The 21,265-nt window shown below is 35.7% G+C and overlaps 3 protein-coding genes across 4 annotated transcripts in view; 2 read left to right on the forward strand and 1 right to left on the reverse strand.

Moving 5' to 3' along the window:
- LOC149724815 (baculoviral IAP repeat-containing protein 7-like) lies at positions 1-16,149 on the forward strand. Of its 2 annotated transcripts, XM_089891807.1 has the most exons (13): positions 1-141; positions 1,912-2,048; positions 2,629-2,758; positions 3,962-4,074; positions 4,317-4,420; positions 5,300-5,528; positions 6,276-6,375; positions 6,849-7,073; positions 7,544-7,711; positions 8,106-10,649; positions 11,404-11,504; positions 13,850-14,257; positions 15,996-16,149. In XM_089891807.1, exons 2-10 carry the CDS (start codon positions 1,937-1,939, stop codon positions 8,425-8,427), a joined length of 1,503 nt encoding a protein of 500 aa, XP_089747933.1. In that variant the 5' UTR covers positions 1-141; positions 1,912-1,936; the 3' UTR covers positions 8,428-10,649; positions 11,404-11,504; positions 13,850-14,257; positions 15,996-16,149. The 2 variants fall into 2 exon arrangements, with proteins under 2 accessions (XP_089747933.1, XP_089747932.1); XM_089891806.1 differs by lacking the exon at positions 1-141 and having other exon boundaries at positions 1,774-2,048.
- LOC149724816 (uncharacterized) lies at positions 13,727-19,421 on the reverse strand. The gene is made up of 7 exons (XM_089891798.1): positions 19,265-19,421; positions 17,392-18,461; positions 16,863-17,051; positions 15,964-16,126; positions 15,335-15,529; positions 14,657-14,779; positions 13,727-14,250 (listed from the first exon to the last, which is right to left on the reverse strand). Exons 2-7 carry the CDS (start codon positions 18,438-18,440, stop codon positions 14,134-14,136), a joined length of 1,836 nt encoding a protein of 611 aa, XP_089747924.1. The 5' UTR covers positions 18,441-18,461; positions 19,265-19,421; the 3' UTR covers positions 13,727-14,133.
- Positions 16,009-21,265, forward strand: part of LOC149724817 (uncharacterized) — a 13,976-nt gene continuing 8,719 nt past the window's right edge. The window contains exon 1 of the mRNA XM_089891805.1: positions 16,009-16,149. The gene's annotated coding sequence lies outside the window, so the exon portion shown is untranslated. The remainder of the gene's footprint in view (positions 16,150-21,265) is intronic.

Below are 21,265 nucleotides of genomic sequence, written 5' to 3' on the forward strand. Positions count from 1 at the left end.
AAGTGATATATGTACGCAGTTACAGTTACGGACGTTAGTTTTGGCCGTTGGTTTTGGCGGGATTACTTCAGTACAGGTGGCAGGCGATTTGAGAGCGGCGTGACGTCATTCTCTGCAAAACTTTTGAATAATATTTTCGCTGTAAGTAAACAGGGCATATACTTTTCGGGTAAAAGTGTGTTGGTATAAAATATTTTTAGCGCAAACTTAGTGTATACTGTATAGCATTTGTTAAAGTTGGTGTTGATTATTGTTTAAAAGCCAATTCAACGAAAAAAATCGTAAAAACAGTTCGATATTACATTTGTGTGTTTAATATACGCAGCACGTACCGCGTACAAAACTAAACGAATAATGGTAGAATAACCGTAGTACTCTTACAATGCGACGTTATTTGTTTAAAACACGATTAGGAAGTATGAGATTCGGGTGGCAACGATATCCCATCTTACCCCAACGTATACTATAACAAGAGTTTCGAGATTCAATACGATGGCAATACTATTGTGAGCTCTTGCATCATTATATAAAGAAGTAACATGCTGGGCGGGTGTGTACAAATAAGACATGCTCACACATGAGATAAAATGGGTTATTACAAAACATCTCATGTGTTTCACAAGGCAAGCCGAAATTATACCAGTAATGCATCAACGTAGTGTGTATAGTAACAGGGTACGACGTGGAACTCGAAACCAATTGCGCGATATGATTGCAATGTTTACGTATTGGTATAAATATAGATTTAAACCAACTATATGGTTTCTATATATAGTAAGGTGGGGGAAGATGGGACACCTTTTCAGTCTATTTTCTCGTCCCATTGGGTAGTAAACAAAGAAAATTCAAAAAATTATAGAACTGAATGAATGAATGAATGAATGTAACTTACTTTATCCTCGCGTGGCCGGAAAACGACAGTCGTTATAACACGGGTGTGCACCTCGCGCCAGCTTACGAGTTACCAAGTATGTTACTTTGTGGATGATTATTTTTTTTGGATTTTTTTCTTATTTTTATGTATGGCTGATAATTTGGACAACCCATTAGTGACCACTGGGTTGGAGCAATTGCCGTTAAGTGTCTTGCTCAAGGACACATACGCCCACAATGGTAGCAGCGACGAGCCTTGAATCCATTACCTCTGGGTTAGAGGCAGGCGCGCTAACCACTACGCCACGGCGCCGGACAAACTGTATCCTCACGGGCTCACGACTCTTCATAGACCGTCGTTAGATGTTTAAAACACAATCAGGATATTAGGCTATTTGCTAAAGTGTCCCATCCTCCCCCACTTACTATATGCCGTATCAGGAACTCGAATGTTATCTCTTTTGGCCGCCTATAAAGGTTGCTGCCTTTGGTAGCACCCCAAACACAGAACTGGTAAAACCTATTTATGAGATATTTTTCATATAGGCTCACGCCCGAGAATAAGATAAACGACCACACTACTTTATCTATGCTGGTATGTAAACCAAGCGCTGCAAAACTGTATCTAGCAACTTTTTTGTTCATCAAAGAGAATTAATTTATAAGTAATAGAATATGGCGCCGCAAAAATGACTTAGCTTAGATTGTTCTTTAGTTTATAGTGGGATTGCAAAGGCACCTTAATCTAGTTAGGTAGTAGAGTATTCAATCACCAAAGAGGGCAGTAATGTATATCGTCAACGGTTTTAAAAAGACCGCGCATTGTTCAAGTTTTTAAACGATGCTTGGGATTCCCCTCCAAAATACGTCCCCTCCATTAAACCTTTGTCTTGCTACGTAGCCGATACCAATTTCGTATACGTAGGCCCGTAGCCATAGTGAATTCGCTTGGGCTATGTTCGAACTAGTACCGGTATAATATTTATGTATCTAAATAGGCAATTAAAACTAATGTTTGTGCTAATTTTGTAATTTAAGTGAACGGTAACCGTATGTCGTAAGAATGCAAGCTCGAATGATGGATATTAGATGTGATGGTTTACGAGTTGTACATAATGACGGAAGGCTTGTACCAAGTGCTACAAATAGTGAAAGAGAGTTATATACACGACCAGGTACAGTCTATTTTATTATATTCTGCACATATATAGTCTAAATGTAGTCTAAAACGATTGCATTTCCACATGACCTACTTGTGTACATGTTTGGCTTTGCAATGCAGCTGTGCAAAGCAATGCACTTTGTACAAATAGAAACTATATTTAAACTTGTAATTTGTTTTATTTGATCTTATTCTCATTAAAAATGATTTTAAATTTAAATTCATACACTACATAAACTGTATAGGCAAAGCTTGTCTTGTTACTACAGCCTATATTGTTTGTTAGTTGTATAGCAACGATTTGGCATTTTAATTGTTTTGTACTTCAGTTTTAGTCTATAATGTGGTATAACTACTGTTGTTTTAGGAAATTTTCTATTTTTTTCCTGTGTTAATCATTACAGAGAGCTTTTTGTTAGGTTCAACAGCCACGCTTTTTAACTGATCTTTTCCCCACACCTTTAATCTATAATGTGTTTTAGCGACTGTCATTTTATCGCCTCATCCTGTCATTTTATTTTTTAAGTTTTGAATACTTATCAATCTTTGCCATTATAATGGAAAAGACAAATAATATTTATTAATATTTTTAGGGGACCCATACTATGAAAGCTACCGTCTTGCCACATTCACCAATTATCCCAATCAAAACATCAATGTTAGGCAAGTCGCCAGGGCTGGTTTCTACTTCATTAGTTATCAGGATCAAGTAAAGTGTTTCAGGTATATATACAGTATACTATATGAGTGATTTTAACCTGTAAAAACTCGCAAAGCTTTAGATATAATAATTCATAATATCTCGTACCCTACAATAAGTAGTATTTTTATGTGTGTTTTCACTATTTAGCAGTGGCCAACTTTTGCCTAGGGCTCAAAACCCAGCTCTTCTTGCAAGCTTCGCTGTAGAACCTCACCCATCTATATAATCTATGGAATTATATAATATTAAATCACATTAGGTTTACGATCTCTATAATGTGTAAGCAAGGGTATCCTTAAAATGCAAGGCAATTCATAGACTTACTACCTGTTTTTTTTATTGGCCATTTGTAGAATTTGAATTTATTTAAAGTGTATAAAGCATTATGTTGTTATTTAGTAGGCCTACTAAAGATACAACTATAATATGTACATTATATGCCAAGTGTCTTTAGAATTAGTCTGTATCCCGTGCTCTGTGTATTCTACCATTAACCATTAAGCTAGTTATTAAAAACTGTGTTTGCTTTCTGTACCTGTGTGTACCAGTCTCAAAAAGTTTAATAATGAAGAAATACATATAGGCCTACAGATATTGTTTGTAGCCAAATTTAAAGCTATTAAATGTTTCATGCAGTTTCACTAGATATGCGTTTTTGGTATAACCTACTACACTAGAGCTATTTATAGGTATAGGCTATTATGATAAATGCACTATTGTTGTGTAGGATGCATTAGTCAGTTAGTCAGTGTGACTTTATTTCCTTATATGACATCACTCATAAGGTGTGTCAGTTTCCTGCAAAACAACATCAAAATTGCACATAACACATTACACACAACTAATTTTTGCCTATACTCTATATATGACCTTGCTCATTTATGATGTGGTGTTCTGATACTATTATTGAAAATGGTTGCAATAATAGGTCTATAGTTGAATGTAAAAATCCAGTCTAAAACCAAATTGCATGACAAACCAGCCATTACTCTGTTATTTTAATGTAATAAAAACACTATTAAACCAATTTTGTTTAAATTAAAGCAATTATCTTGATATTTTGATGGAAAAAATAGGACCCAGCCATTTTGCCTTTACATAAATATATTATCTTAACATTTTAATGCAAAAAGTAGCGCTAAACGAATCGAAATAACACAATACACCATTGTCGCCATGTATAAATATGTTTTAATCTTAAACTTTACCCAAATTTTCCACAGCTGTGGACAGATATGTGAAGATCTACAACAATATGATGATATGTCATTACCGCAATGGCATTTACCAGATTGCGAACATTTACACTCGTTACAACCCAACAGAAACAATCATGGTAAATTCATTTTTGTTATATTAGTACAGCACAGTGGTTAGTGCGCCTGCCTCTAACCCAGAGGTTATGGGTTCAAGGCTCGTCGCTGCTACCATTGTGAGCGTGAAACAGAACATCTATGTTATAATGACTGTAAAAAGTTAGGTGCCTATGCTGTGTACTGTATAATGAAAAACAATAGTGAAATTGACCTATAGCTTTTGATTTTATTATTGCTAATGATTTTTTATTGATTATTTTAGCAAATACCCCAGTACAGTCTGGGCTGTCTAGACCAAATGAAAATACTACTTTTCGGTCACTACCAACGAGAAGCCCCGCTCATTCAAATGTTCATTCTTCTAGTGTGAGTAGAATGTAGTTTGATTACAGTTTTAAAATAGTTTGAAACCTAAAGAATTGAGGTATTATGTGCCCCAGCCTCCAATAATATTTTACAAGATTTTACAAGTTGTAAATCAGTGGTTTTAACGTAAGGTGTATCGCCTATGTCTTATAGTAATTAATAATCATTAGATCGTATTGTCTGGGTGACAGGGTAGGCAGTCCTATTTTTTGATAGTGCTTGTATTGGAATCATAGCTGGATAAATCTGTATTGCAGTGTCGCCTCTGGGAAATAAATTGACAAATGGGAAGACCATAATTAATAGAATAACAAACACCATAAGTAGCACGAAATGCTACACCAATATTGATAATAAATTTACATTTTACTGTAGTATTTTACTTACCATTTGGCCTGTGTATTTCTATGCAAATTTCTGTTAGGTGTTTACATACTAGGCTATGTAATTAAATATTGTGCTAATGTTTGGTCAGGTACTTTTTGATTTATGGGTTGGATATTTTTGTTAAATTTACATTGAAATTTTAAATGAAAGTCCTAGTCTTTACTAATTAACTTAATAGTACTTTGGAGTTAGATGGGATACCGTTAGCACCTAAGTCCCATGTTTTCCTGATCACAAATTAAACAACTCACAACTCTCTTAAAGAGTCGTAAGGATAAGCTTATATAATTCTAGAAATATTCTTTGTTTACAACCAAATAGGACGAGAAAAGAAATAAAGATGTCCAATATCACCCACCCTACTATATAACTTATATGATATTAGTTTTAGTACCAGGAATTTGATTTAGTCTGGATTTGGTCTATATAGTAAAGCACTCCCACCTCTCTATATATATATACCTTGTTATATAAATATAACTTGTTTTGCAGAGTTTGCCCCGCCAACCTACAACGATAACAATCAACCAACCCCGAATACGGAGTACATTTACAATTGATGAACATTCCAACATTGATCTCTTTCCATGCAATCGACCAGAATCTCCACACATGAGAAGTGTGGAACAACGCTTACAGACGTTTACAAGGAGCAATTGGCCAGCACATCGTGTCAGAGCATCAATTTTGGATATAGCAAGAGCTGGTTTATTTTACTTAGGTATGTATGTAACCTTGTAATATAACATAACATTTTTTGCAGCATGCAATATTGCAATTGTCATCCTAATAGAGCCTCCCAAAAAGTGCCCAAAAAACCTGACACGCAAAATATATGTATAGACAATAATAACATTATTGCATAGACGCATAAATTCGTGACAAATGACAATTATAAAAAAATCTAATAGAGCTCTCTTCTGGCCAGTGTCAATTTAACTTGACGTTTTAAAGACATATTTATGTGGAATTAATCTGTGATCGACTGATCATTACTATGTTGTGTACAACATTGTCATAGCCCTGAGAAAGCAACCAGAATTAAGCGTTGAAACATGGGTTGTATAAATTTATATTGCAGAAACCTTATCGGACCTACAATATGTCTGTTATCAACAACATACATACAGCAAATATAGCAACTGTTTTGGGAAATACACATGTCTACCTAGTGGTGCTTTTCGTTTCACGTCATTTCACTGACACTAATGTAGTGGGAATAATGCCTTGTTTTCCTAGAAAGAAAATAGCTATTTTAGAATGTATAACCTAACAAGTCATTGCACCAGTGGTACGTAATACAAGCATGTTTATTTTACCATTCAACATGTTGTTATAAACCAGGTCTGTTGTTTACTTAGCAGCAAACACAATATTTGCTGTAAAGCCATTTTATTATATTTTTCACTTGCACATGAGTATATAGCAAGTAACAGTCAATTATAAACCCGATTTTGATTGTTTACAGGCAATAGTGACCGTACCAAATGTTGGTATTGTAACGGAGGTTTACAGAACTGGGAACCTAATGATGACCCCTGGTATGAACATGCAAAGTGGTTTCCTGAGTAAGTTAAACATATATAACCAACATGCATTGTATTAAATATGCAATATAGTTATTGCTGGACAAATCTCAAACTTGTGGTTTCATGTAACCTTTTTAAATCATAATTTTTCGTTTTTTTTAAGTTTTATTCATTTTTTTTTCTTTTGCAAATCTATGGACTTTTGTAACTTTTTTTATTTGTTAAATTTCCTATGGTCACATTTAAGTGACTGCCACTACATCTACTTTACTTTGATTTAATTTATGCCATTTTGGACCAGTTTCAAGTCTTTTGTTACTGGCAGAAATATGCAACACCAATAAAGCATTAAAATAATTATGATCTACAAAAGAATTGTGTTAATTTAAAAAAGTGATCTCAAAACACCCAAAGAAATATTTGCATCAACGGTTTTTACAGTTAAATGCATTATAACATATCTGAATTTCCGCGCCATTTTAATCAGATACTTAACAGAGTATATATTCCAGATGTGAATTTTTGCTGCAACAGAAAGGCATTGAATACGTTTATCGCGTTTCTTCTCAATTTCCAAACCTACAGCGCCCTGTAGTTGTTCGATCTCAACCCCAACCCAGTGTAACTATTCATATTAATCGACCTGGCAGAACAACCATGCCCACAGCATCAACCACACATACAACTTCATCTACACGCGTATCTGCACCAAGATCTACAGTTGTATCTGGCCCACAGTAAGCATTTTGTTTATTTTATATTTTTTTATGATTTTTATTTTTTGTTGCATTTTTTTGTTGTTGAATTACAGTTGTGTCTGGCCCACAGTAAGAAATATGTTTATACTTAATTTCTGTTTCATTTTTTTTTTGTTACAGTATAAAACTGAAACTAGAAATAGACAATTCAAAACTGTAAATCTGAAATAAAATATTTAGATTTTTTTATTGCATAAATCCAACTTATACAAAAAAATATAAGACTTGAGTTACACACATGGTAATGTATATGGAGGCACTGTAATTGCCATACAAGGATAAACAAACAATATTCATGCTTGTAAACAGGTTTTAGGAGAATGTGCTAGGGTTATGGGCCAACTCTGGCCTAAACCCAAAGTCATTTCAATCTAACTTATACAGATAAGAAACCATTCAAAGAAAATCCAGTCTTACATAAGAATGATGATTATCTTTTTCTACTTCAGATTCCTGCCTCCCATGATCCCAGGACCAAGCATCAACATCATTGATCCTCGGGAGCAGCCGAGATCAAGAGAAGAAGAGTTAAACAGATATATAACTACATCCCCATACATTGCTGTGGCTAGGGGTATGGGGTTTGATGATGATGCTATAAGAAGTACATTAAGAAGGTAAAGTACTTTTGTTGTTGCTTAGTAGTGTGGGGTAAGACGGGACGTTTCATTCATTCTTTTTATCTTACTCGACAAACTGTATATATATAGTTTTTAAAAGCTGAGAGATTTTATTTTAAGTAGTGTATAAATGAATGTAACACAGTGAATAATATATGTAATGTATTTAAGTTAAAGAAATGAATAAATGTATGGGACCTATTTATCCTAGCTGAGTTTCATGAATTTAACTTTATGGGTATTATTTGTTTGAATTTTTTATTTTTGTTGTCCAACGAAAGTGTTAAATTATGTAACATAGATATGCTTTTTGACCCGTTCTGTATAAAATACCTGAGCAGCTTGTTTATAATTTATAACTGTTCATTAAATGTCCCTTTTTATATAACAGGCAGCATGAACAAAGCCAAAGGTTTTTCTCAAGTGCAGAAGAACTTGTTGATGCTCTTCTAAATCAATCCAACATCACTTCAGCTCCTCAAATTCCCTCCTCTTCAACTGCAGGAGCGACTGGAGGACCTATTACTCCTCTTGAAGAATTACGGCAGTTAGAACAATCGAGAATGTGTAAAGTATGCCATCGCAATCAAGCGAATATGGTTTTGCTACCGTGTGGGCATGTAGCATGCTGTACAACATGCGGGAATGATGTTACTAACTGCCCTGTCTGTCTGGCTGATATTACAGACCGGGTGAGGTCATATATTGGTTAAGAATCACTGTCTGCACTTAGAGGTTCAGAAGTGCTAATGCATAGGCGCCGAACCTGGGGTGGCAAGGTGGAGCGGCCACCCCTAAATTCTCCAATATATTAACCAGTAAAATTTACACCTATTTAGAAAAAGGCCTCTTATAGAATTTATATCACTGCATTTAAAATAGTATATCAACTATATATAACTAGAATATGTGTCGTTTTGTTAGGTGTTAATCAAAAAGTTCTTCACTAGTCATTTTTACTTTTTCTAGAACTGGCATGGATGCATTTTATTTATCATTGCGTGGTGGGGTAACTCAGCGTTATAATAACACGGATTATTGTATCCACAGCTCGTGCATGCTTACAAGTTACCATGTATGTAACTTGGTATGTTTTGGTATAGCTGACAAATTTAGACAACACAATATTGGCAACGAGGTTGTAGCGTTTGGTAGGTTACCCATAAAAACACAAGCTTAAAATGGTAACATTAAGCCTTACAATTGGTATCCTATAGTCTATAGATAATAGGGCAAGCGGTCTAATCACTGTAATATATGGCTGTTGTTGAATAAATGTAAATGTTGTACATTTGTATGTTGTATGTTAGTGTGCAAATGTACTATAAAAAGTTTTTTTTATTCTTAGAAAATATTATTTTATCCAAATTTTAACCTAAAAACATGTACAGCCTTATCGTTTTAAATTTGAGCTGCTGATTTTTGATTTTGCACAAAAAAAATCTAAATTGCCTTACAATTTGTGACCGCACATTGAAAAACCTTATAATATATTTTATATTTTTTTTCCATATCTTCAAAAATGTATTAATTTTGTTCTGCATGCATTGTATGAACTTGCCAGATCAGTTGATTTTGTAGTGAATATTGAATGAATGTAACTTGTTTATCCTTGTGTGGTGGGCAAGGACAGTCATTACAACACAGGTGTTTTATGCAATGCACTTCATGCCCACTCACAAGTTACAACAGATGTCACTTGTTTATTTTGTTTTTAATGCTTTAAAGCAATGAAGTGCTACCCACAAAGTTACATTCACGGTAAAGTGGGCACCAGGTGTGTAAACAGAACACCTGTGTTATAACAACTGTCACTGCCCACACGCGAGGATGAATAAGTTGCATTCATTTATTTGATTTTGTATGATTAATTTGACATGCTCTTTTAAATGTACAATGTTAACTAATTGTGATTTTTTATATAATAAATATTATTACCCAGAGTGCTATCAAATATTTAATATAGTGCAACTTATGTAAAGACATACTTATATTAAAAACAGCTTAGGGCGTAAATTGACACCAAGGCATAAGAACTAACACTTGACAATAATAGTTCCTAGTTTGCTGGTTATTCCGCATTTCACGGAAATAGACATAGGAATTGTTAAGCCGAATTCTTTTACTTTAGAATTAAACTTAGACCACAACAAAATATTCCGCCATTTACTCGTTTTCCGCTTGAACAAATTCAAAATATTTGTTTTTCCGATTACCATAAGGTTTAATCACTAGTTTGGCGTGAGCGACATGTTTACGTGTCTCTCTCATTGGTCAATTGGAGAGAAAGGGACTCTCCTGTACCAATGTTTTTCATTCTCAATGGAAAACTTATCTTGTTTTACGTCATTCCTCTGACGTGTAGATGACCTCAATAATGGTGTTTTCTTTATCAGTATGGATTATTCCATGTTTGAAGTCACGTATGCACATTTTAACTGGGAACTTTACAATAAGCAAAAATATGGTTGGTGCGTACGTTTTCAGTTAAAGTAATAATATATTTTATTATTATAACAAATTACAAAATTAACGTTTATACATTCCGCTCTGTTTGTGTCTTTCGTGATCGGTACTATTTTAAGCTATCGCAAATTTGATGGGCAAATGAAGTCGGTCAAATAAAATTACTGTGCACATAGGTCATAACGTCTGCAGGCCCAAAGCGTGCAAAGTGCCGCGTGCTGATTAGGCTACAACACCGCGTTTCTGCAGCGAGAGCTTTATTTGTTAGAAGTTGCTAGTACAAGCTGTTGTGTTATGTAGTATTGAGAAAGTAGATTTGTTCGCTGTACATGTTGATTAGACTTTCGTTTTATGATAACTGTTTTCAGTAGTTATAATCAGCTGTTAAAGGAAAGTTCTGTCGCAATCTATACATCTGAATAACAAGCCAACGAAATCAACGTGTTGACGTGCATGTATCAGCTATGAGGTAGGTGGCGGGTGTTTTTAGGCACGAGTAAAGTTGTAAACAGACACACCCCTGGTACGGCAAAGGCGCGCAATATCAAGTATAGTAGGGTGGGGGGAGACGGCACAGCTTTAGCACAAATTATCCAAATATCCTGATCGTGTTTTAAACAATTAACAATGGTTCATGGGAGTCGTGAAGATAAGTTTTATAATTGTTTAATTCTTCTTTGTTTACTACCAAAAGGCGCAAGAAAATAAAATAAAAAGGTGTCCCATCTTCTCCCACCCTACTATTTATAGTATGGTAGGGTAAGATGGGACCTATTTTTTTATTATTTTTTATCGTCCCATTTGGTAGTAAGCAAAGACATATTTACAGAATTATATAAGCGTAGCCCCGCGACTTTTAAAAACCTTAACCTAGTCTACTATATACATTTTCTCGAAGACGTCGATAAATGCTGATTACTGAAATTTTACCGTGATTTGTAGACATAGTTTACAGATAACAAATTGTATAAAGCAGTTTGTAACACTGTGTATAGTAGAATTTATACATGATGTTATGATGAATGTATGAATGTAACTAGTTTATCAGCGCGTGGGCAGAAAACGACAGTGGTTATAACAGGGGTGTTCTGTTTCATACACCTCGTGTCTGCTTACGGGTTATACCACGAATGTAACTTCGAGACTGCTGTTTTTAACTTCGAGACTGCTGTTTTAAAATTTGACCCATGGGTTGGATAAATTTGCTGTTTCTTTTGGCCCAGGATACAAACGCCCCCAATGCTGGCGACGTCGAGCCTCGATCTCATATCCTCTGATGTATTAGTTCACACCAATGCCGCAGCGACACCAAAACGTGTGACTGGTATATAGTTTAAATTCCTTTTATTTCAACAAGAGTTTACTTGTATGCCACTTATAATAAATTAGCAATGTTTGACACACAGATAAAGATTCTTTATTGCACTGTTTAGGGAACATTTCAAGGTGTAGAACACAGATTACTGCAAAAACTATATAGTAAGGTGGGGGAAGATAGGACACCCTTTTCGTTCTATTTTCTCGTAAAAACGAACATTCAAAGAATTATTAAACCGTATCTTCACGACTATCATAGACCGTTGCTAATTGTTTAAAACACGACCAGGTTGGATATATTAGGTGATAAATGTGTCCCATCTTTCCCCACACTACTGTATGAGTTATCTTATGAGTTATCAATATAGTATGTAAATGAAACTTTCGGTTATATATAGTGTAAGACTTTTAATAATTGGGTATATGCTGGTTTAATCATATACTGTATGCTTATTCTTTAGACAATTTTATCTTTATGTTTGGTTTTAGAAAATAGATTTTTCATTTTGTTTTTAACTTTATTATCGCTGCTTTGAACATTTCCATTTTCTATATAATTTTGATCAGTATTTTCAATTTTTCCTGGACTCTGCTGGTCGTCGTTGTTGTTAACTTCGTCATTCTCGCTATAGAATTGAACATTACTAAAATCCTCTAACGAAGCATTGTCATAATCTTCTTCATCGATGCTACGCGATTTTTCTGCAGGTACCCCATTCGTATCTGTATCTCTATATAAACTGTACCGTGGCAGTGGTACTGGCTTATCTTTTTCAACCAAAATCGTTTTAGCAACACCGTCTACTAGCATTTCTTCAACGTCGAAATAGGTTAAACGTGTTTTTGGAACCGGTCGTTTTTGTAGAATCGGTATTAAAATTTCGCCAGAATCGTCTAGATCGAAATTCGAGTTGACACGAATGTACATTTGGGTTCTCGGTAGTGGTACAGCACATTCTTGGCTAAGCAGTATGTTTTCTTCGGTGGACCGACGAGCTAGCCTTGACTTTACTTGCGCTGCTCCCTTTGCTGCTTTTTGTTTCCAAGTTAACAAAACTTCAGAAGATCCTTTTCCGTTTTTAGTAGATTTGTCAGCCATTTTACTTTTAGTCTCTTTTTCCATTTTGTAATCCAGAGTGCAATACCCTTACACCTAATTTATAATTCAATTCTATACTGCTGCAATAAATTATATGAATTGCGCCTATACAAATCTTACCGTATTACATTTACGTAGTTATAAAATCGATTGCATTTTATATCGTTATAGCTTCATACACAGACCTAGGATTAATTACAATACGAACTTGCAACTTTCGTTTTCTAAAAAACAATTGTGCGCGAAATCTCTGGTCTAGCCAGATTAAGTAACTTATTAAACTTGTCCGTTGACAAATAAACTCTTGCCTGCGGTTGCGAGTATAATTTACAACTCAATCTAACCGGTATATTTACCTATATGGTTTGTACTGTGTACATATTGACTAATAACGTGCTATGCATTTGCATAATAGTTTTGGGGCAAGAATGTGTGACCCTATATTCGTTTTTTTTTTCTCAAAATAGCATAGTATCCACGTTAAATCGTATGTTTGTAGATTTATGGTGGAGTACATACGTGTAATCAAAATGGTTACTAGGTGGGTATATTAAGGTTACTATATTAAATACATACGTTTATTCAAATATATTTTGATCTTTCGCGTAAATGACAATTAGTTTTTCTTGGCCAGAGTTGGCCGGTATCCAAAGTAACGTTTACCCGAGTCTGAAAAATGAAGATGAGAATTGTGGCTAAACTTGTGCATGCTAATGCGATATTCACCACACTGAGCTGTACAATACGCATTTTACATGTTACTTTCCTTTTACATTTTACTTTCCTCCAATAAAGCCTGTTTGTGCGCAATCATTAGAGCTATGCTTTCTTGTATGTTGGTGTACCGTCTCATATATGCTGTATTTTTGCATTTCTCAATTAACAAACTTTTAATCCGCGTTATATGTTGTTAGCCTTATTACTGCCATATTTCCAGTTACATTTCTCGCTTCGTTAGTTTAACATTAAGTTTGTTTGCATGTTTGTCTATAACTAACAAATAATGTTTACAATCGCTGTTATCAAATACTGCAGTTCTGATTCTTAATTCCATTTGACCTAAATTAATGATTACACAATCTCTATTAAACGTTTACTCATCTTACTGATTATGTAAATAAATACACCAGTTTTGTATATTGTTCAAAAATTGCTTTATTTTGAAGCCTTTTGACGGATTGCACTTTTAAAGGATTTTTCTTATAACTAAACAGTATAAATACGATAAAACTGAAGTATTTTTATCCTTCCAGATAAAAAGGGTTCATGTCTGCAGATCGAATGACCGCAACTGCTCTGCATCACTTGTACACACAACTTTACCCCACGGTATCGGTTTTGTGCAAATGTCTTGCTAAAACGCCGCCATTTTGAACTCAGTTCTTCACTGGTCATCGATGTGTTCGCACAGTGCGTGTAATCGAGGTACTATATTTTCTCTGCCGTAAATCACTTTCAAAAGAAGCCACTGTGGTAGCGTTTCTCATCGGCGCTAAATTTAGATTCTTTCATCGCTAGATGTCGGTGTGGAGAAGCATCACCTACGCAATGTCACCCATGGATGTTGCAAAATCTCATTTATGTTTGGCCTGGATTCTGGATTAACTGCCAACATCCAAGAAATGAGGTGTTTGGCTTCGGAGCTTAGAGAGACCTAATAGGTAAGGAAACTGTTAAGTGGTATAACTGTGTAAAGTATATTAGTGGGTCGTTATGTACATTTAAAATTTATACCCTGCCATTTAGATGTGTAGTGACGCACATCGTAAAAATGATAATTAAACATTGTAAATACAAACATTATCCTGGATACTTAAACTCTGAGTAGCAATACAGAAAGCATGTTAGGGGCAGTTGCTTTAACCCATCTTTCTTTTGGGTTGTCTAAGTTGTCATTTAAATAAAATTACAACTCATTAAGTTGCATATGTGCTAACTCGTAAGCGGACACGAGGTGTGTGAAACATAACACCAGTGTTATAACGCCTGCCGTTGCCCAACGAGAATAAATAAGTTACGTTTGTTTACAAAGTTAACAACAGCTTAAAATACTTTAATACCTTGAACTCCAATTTTCCTTGGCCAATTTTTTGCTTTGATTTGAACGGTATTTCTCCACAGAGCATATCAAACAGTAGAACTCCCATAGACCATATTGCTGCTGTTTTGCCTTTATAATAATGCTGAAAAAACACGAGTTCATATTAAAAATGACCAAGCCAAGTCTACAATACTGAAACACATTCTACAACACCTATATAGTTGTACATATTTTCTGAAGAGCAAAATCGGGTAAAATGGGACATGTTTTCATTCAGTTTTCTTGATTTTGTAGTAAACCAAGCGTATTTAAAGAACCGTATAACCGTAGTCCGACGACTCATATTTGTTTAAAACACATACGACTGTCCAATTAGGAAATAATAATATCTATAATAGCATTGTTTTCATTTTCATTTTATGAGGTATACTACATGTGTTATGTACAACAGAAATGACTGGTGTACCAATATAAAAACAACCATAAAACAACGCCCTTTTAGACGATGGACTACGTTATATTATTCCTTAAATAATTTTTGTTTACCACGACACTAGTATAGAAAATAAAAACCTGCCTAATCTTATTCTATTAGTTAATTTAAAGCTACGCCGTGTTACATAGAAAATTGGACATCTGTAAAACTGTTATGCAACCTTTTCATAAATCAATATATATTTTAAAATCTGTTTAATACCTGATTGAACCATTCCGGAGGGTAAAATTCAGGTGTACCGCTGAAGTCTTTGTATTGATTTTCATGCAGCAGAGTCCCGCAGCCAAAATCTATCAACTTTGACTCTCCAGTATCACGGTTAAGCACGATATTCTCGTCTTTTATATCACGATGGACAACACCCCGTGCGTGTATGTGATGCACTGCAGAAACGACCTGAAATTGAAAAAAAAAAAAATATATATATAGTAGGGTGGGAAAGATGGGATACCTTTAGCACATAATATCTAAAAATCCTGATCGTGTTTTAAACAATTAATAACGGTCTATGGGAGTCGTTAGGATACGGTTTTATAACTCACTAAATTTTCGTTGTTTACTTGCAAATGGGTCGAGAAAATAGAACGAAAAAGTGTCCCATCTTCCCCCCACCCTACAATATAAAGTATACAATGGGATTCGGTGATATATATCGTTATCATCGAAAGCACAATTTTCCAAATTCTGTTTCAAACAATTAACAACGCTCTTTTAAAGTCGCTGGGATCAGTTATACACTCAACATAAGTTTTAGTACTTTCCATTCACGGTTAAAAAAATAACACCGGTGTAATATTATGTCCTGCGTTTAATAATTCATCTTCATTTACCTGTCTAAATATCATGCATGCTTCTTTTTCAGTCATTCGACCGACTTCACGAATGTAATCGAAGAGGTCAACCGAGTTCTTTGGTCGCTCAAGCACAAGAATGAAGGAGTCAAGGCACTCATACCAGTCAAGCAGTTTAATAACCCCGTGATGACCATTTACTCTGCGAATTACAATGCCAATAAGGTAAGGTAATATATGCAATAAATTTAAACACATATATAGTAGGTTGGGGAAAATGGGACACCTTTTGAAGAAAATCATGTCCCCTCTATACCCACCCTACTATATACAATACATTTTAAAGTAGTGTGATTTAAATGATACTATAGTTATGTTGCAGTGTAAAAAATCTTACAAACCAAAGCAGTACTGTGTTTTGCATGTACATCGTACCTGCTATTGTGTAAACCATTTTTATGTAATGTTATACACAATGCGTTTAATAAGCAGCTATTTTGCAGCAGGCAGCCATTTTCTGCGGTGACATTTTGCGCAATACGAGAGAATTATATCTTACTAAAGGCACTTAGACGCGACATATAGGCCACGAATTATAATACTGCACTCGGCCGAACCAGTAGCACGGATAATTAGTAATTTTAGCTCCGGGTCTTTATACCGCAGATGTCTCAATGGTTCTAAATTCCGCACAACAACACGTGTCAACAGCCGTTATAAACCATTCCGTCTCCCCCGCCCTGATAAGTTATAAGTCCTTACAGTGACTTGCTATTATAGCGCCTTTGATCCCATTAAAAGGGTGTCTTCCGTCGTTACAGCATACACGTATCTCGACGCTTTTAGAACGCCTTGTACCCATAGTCACACTACAGTTAATTGAACTGTTTGATTTATAGCGTTCAACTTTGTCACTTTACACGGTCACGGGTACTTACCGAATCATTAGCCCGATTTCTTGCGGCACACTCCGTCCGTAAATCTTCTCCCATCTTTTTACTTTTTCCCGCATGATCCTCTTAATGGCAACTGGCTGCGAGTCGCCAATTCTGATGCCAGAATACACCATACCCCCACCGCCAACGCCAATTACTCCGTAAACCTCATACATTTCAAGAAAAGATTTTCTGAAAATGAAAACGCTACGTTTAGTATAATTGTTTTGGCAAAAAATATCAATGGCATAAATTGACCTATTAAGTATTTTGTTTATTTTATTTCCATACTAGTAGGTTGGGTGATGGACATTGCTATCATTTTCTTTTCTCGTCCGAATTGGTGATAAACAAATAATATTTAGAGAATTGTAACCGTATATTCTTACCACTCTAAAAGAGCTATCAAAAACACGTTTAAGAAATATGAGAGACTTTGTGCTAACGCTGTCCATCTTACCCCACCTTATTATACACTTCAATTGGTATCTATTCATTCAAAATAAGTTTGACAAAAAATTATATTGCTCACTTTTTCGATGCGGATTCTTTTGCTAATTTTGCGGCGTTTATTGCGTCCGAAGTCGGGGTAGTATTGTTCGCATAAGCAAATCTTAATTTTGACTGAGTGTCTTCAGCAGATGCGGGGACCAGTTTTTTTGAATCATTTCTGTCATTATGAATATTTGAGCCGAAAAGCTTCGAATCGTTGTTAGTTTTCGAAGCAAGGGCTCCTTTAGCGCGGGAATGTAAAGCCAAACTGTTAGATTTATAACTATTTTTGACAGTCGTATGATGTTCCACTTCCATAGCCTCATTTTTTACATTCCGTGTCTCCAACCTTGTACTCAAAGCGTTGTTTATCGTTTTCTGAAACCGATATATTTTGCTCTGAACATTTTGCAACTCGTTTGACCCTTTTTGCTTCTGAGGTTGGTCTGCCCAGGGCCGAGAATTTTTCCAGTTCAGATATTGGCTTTGAACCGCTTGGTCCACCGCCTGTTTAACTTTGCTTGTTTTGTCCAAGGTCTCATCTCGATGCCTGCAACGCGACCTAGACTGTTTTTCCGTGGGCAAAGTCTTGGAGTTACTTGTCACGTTGATAGGTTTAACTTGGTTAACAATAACGCTTCCTGGGGCCGAGGATGGCGACAACTCGCGGCCGCTTGAAGACGAACTGGGGTGATCAGAAACTACAGAATTAGGATTCATCTTTTGAGCAAATCCTGGTTTTGGTCGGTTTTGTGAATTTCCCTTTTTATCTGCTCTAGTTCTTCGTTCTACATAGCAGCTACTATCGTTATCCGACGTAGTCGAGCTCGTAAATGCATTACACATGTTGCCAACGTAGTTCTGTAGTGCTGCTCCGTATCCTGGGATTGTGCTACCATACCCCGAGACCCCTAACACAGCATATGATGCTTCGGCACATAACCTTCTACTTATAGTCGTAGAAATGTATTGGTTTTCTGGCCTCATATTATTATTGCTTTGGTGCGACAGTTGGCTTGGTAATTTTCCATGCAGGTTATTATGGCTTATTAAATCAGACGTCGGCATGGACGCAATGGTGCAGTACATTTCCGTCTTAAGTAAAATAATCTGTTAAAAAAATAATTCACGTCATTATAAAAACACGTCGGTAAAGCGAGAGAGAAAAACTAAATTTCTAAATAGCATTTTCCATTGGGCTAATGCAATAGCAATACTGCCTAACACGCTACGGCATTTTCAAACGATATATTGCTGTCGTAAGTACATTGACACTTGCTCTAATGGCTGTCAAAATCCTAATGACGTATATGTTACGTAGCTCGGGGGAAAGTCGCGTCGCAATTTAAAAGCCGGATTTGGCCCTAACTTATTTTTATGGATCTACACAACTGCTTTAATGCTATACCATATACATACAACTCTGATATACAGTCTGACTATAGCCCTGATAGTGACACCAAATCGTCGCTTTCTGTTACGATATTTTCGACTGAATTTTTGTTTAGTACCACGAAGGCTGCAGTTTACGTAATTACGAACACAGTTTAATAGAAGCTGCGCATTATGTAACTAAATGGACTATAATTGCTAGGTATACGTCATAGCTATAGAGAAAATCGTGCTGTCTGACCCATCAGGCTGCTTCCATCTGTACATCAGTGTTTATAGACCTAGCATGTAATTAAACCAACGTTTCGGATCGATGATATACTGTACCGGCATGCAGCATAATGTCAACTGAAGATAACACGGTCTATGCTGCTTTAACCTATGTAGTATATGCTACATGTCCGTGAGGAAAAAAACGAGTATAAGACTGCGGTTTCTTTCTCTCGGAAATGCGGTCTGGTCAAAAACATACCGCAATGATTAAGCCTCCATTAGAAAATCAACTACCCACGCGTACATACGTTTTAATGACGAAAGAGGCTCCTCAATTTGAAAACCGCGTGTGCGTCTACTTTCGTCCAACTACTTTTATGACTAATTGCACAGGACACGTCCCTTTCCACGGTAGGAGCATTAGAAGGGACGGGCACTGTAGGGGATCTGTCACTAGTATTCTAACTTTACGCCTTTTGTCTTACTATCCCCGTAGTCAATTGTATTAGAAGCAGTTACGCCTTTTTCCTTGCGTGGACGGCTGCAACTGCGAACCAGCGACGGTTACAAAACAGGCGATAGTTTCGTAGCCAATAGCGCAATCTTGAACGCGTTATCGCCAAATTTGAATGTTGTTCTTTGCTAATTCGACGCAAAGAGTCCCAACATACATTCTATGCTCAATGTGCTCTTATCCCGCAAAGTTAACATGTAAAAAATTTAACTTAAATTTTAAAAGGTAAATAATTCTGACGCGTAGTGTAAATAATCCAGTCGAAACCACGATCGATGTATTTATTGGGGCAAAACTAACGATATCTGTATATTGATTAAGCTACGTATATAGACCGGCACTGTTTAAACACGGCCCAATCAAATACGAGCTTCTGTTTAGTCCTATAACTGTATAGTGGGGTGGGGGAGATGGGACACCTTTTTATTATAATTTCTCGTCCCATTTATTGATAAACAAAGAATTTTTAAAGAATTTTAAAAAACCGTATCCTTAGGACTCGCATAGACCGTTGTTAATTGTTAAAAACATTATCAGGATATTTGAATGTTATGTCGTACCTTACCCTACAGTACCATATAGGGTGTATACCCAATTATTATATAAGATATTTAGATACGGGTAGTATACGCATTCAGGTGCATAGGCAATACAGCAGGTCTTTGGAGCATAATGACTTCGTTCAACAGGCAATCACTTCTAATGCGATGCATTGTGGTTTACTGCAGTTAATCGATTCTGGTCTGTATTTTGCTCACTCAAATAGTTCTCTCGGGACAAACCGGATTAATCCGGATCGATGTACGTTCGACCAGATTCCACTCGTCTGTTTCCCGAGCTACAACGCAACAACGACGGCCCGACGCACGCAAGTTTTATACCGGGAATTAATAGACTTTTTAATCAAAGTTTTTAATGAGCGCTTTTAAAACGGCGTATTGATTATAGATGTTGGTTTACCGTTACGCAGCGGTGTGCGTTATGTTGTATATATAGTATAGGGTGGGGAAAGACGAGACACTTTTTAAACAATATCCAAAAATTTTAATCGTGTTTTAAACAATTATCATCGGTCTATGGGAGTCGTAAGCATACGGTTTTATATTTCTTTGAATGTTCTTTGTTTACTACCAAATGGGTCCAAAGTATATAGGGTGAAAAAGTGTCACGTCTTTCCCTGCCCTACTACATAGTGCTATCGGTATATGGATACCGTTAGCAAACAATGTCATATATACATTTTCTTATCGTGGTTTGAAAACAAACAGCCTTTTACTTCTAAGTACTGTATTGTCATATTTCAAAACCATGGCATTCGAACAATACTTGAATTTAACTGTAGCGCTGTTTTCCTACATGCTGTATTCTATATTATAGATATTATGTTAAAAGTACGAAACACATTCTATAGCGTCTTAATTGTGAACTAACAACGCCTTTTTTACGAAAAGGTAATTAAATGAAATGATTCAAAAAAGATATTTGCCACGGTGTAAATAGTAAGTAGCATCGTGTGGCAATTTTGTTTGCAAAAGCGATTACTCAATACCCAAATAGATAGTAGGTTTTGATAAGATGGTTTATATTTTTATTTTTTTATCGATCCATTTTGTAGTAAAAAGGAATGTTTACAGAATCCTACACCCCGTATCCTTACGAATTGAAAACAGCGTTGGTAGTTGACGGTCAGGAAACATTCAATAATATAGTTACACATATCCCATATTACCCCACAGTTACTCCCATCTTACCCCACAGCACATACTAACGCTCCTAATTAATACAAATGACCTTT

The sequence above is a fragment of the Ciona robusta genome, chromosome 14, assembly GCF_009617815.1.
Source record: "Ciona robusta chromosome 14, ASM961781v2".
NCBI classification, from domain to species: Eukaryota; Metazoa; Chordata; class Ascidiacea; order Phlebobranchia; family Cionidae; genus Ciona; species Ciona robusta.

Bases quoted from the DNA above. Each gene is read 5' to 3' on its own strand.
- LOC149724815 (XM_089891807.1), top strand. From the start codon at position 1,937: ATGCAAGCTCGAATGATGGATATTAGATGTGATGGTTTACGAGTTGTA. The intron at 5,529-6,275 runs GTATGTATGTAA...GATTGTTTACAG, and splicing joins AGCTGGTTTATTTTACTTAG to GCAATAGTGACCGTACCAAA. The intron at 6,376-6,848 runs GTAAGTTAAACA...TATATATTCCAG, and splicing joins CATGCAAAGTGGTTTCCTGA to ATGTGAATTTTTGCTGCAAC.
- LOC149724816 (XM_089891798.1), bottom strand. From the start codon at position 18,440: ATGTACTGCACCATTGCGTCCATGCCGACGTCTGATTTAATAAGCCAT. The intron at 17,052-17,391 runs GTGAGCAATATA...TTTCATTTTCAG, and splicing joins AAAGAATCCGCATCGAAAAA to AAAATCTTTTCTTGAAATGT. The intron at 14,780-15,334 runs GTATTAAACAGA...GTGTTTTTTCAG, and splicing joins CTCCGGAATGGTTCAATCAG to CATTATTATAAAGGCAAAAC.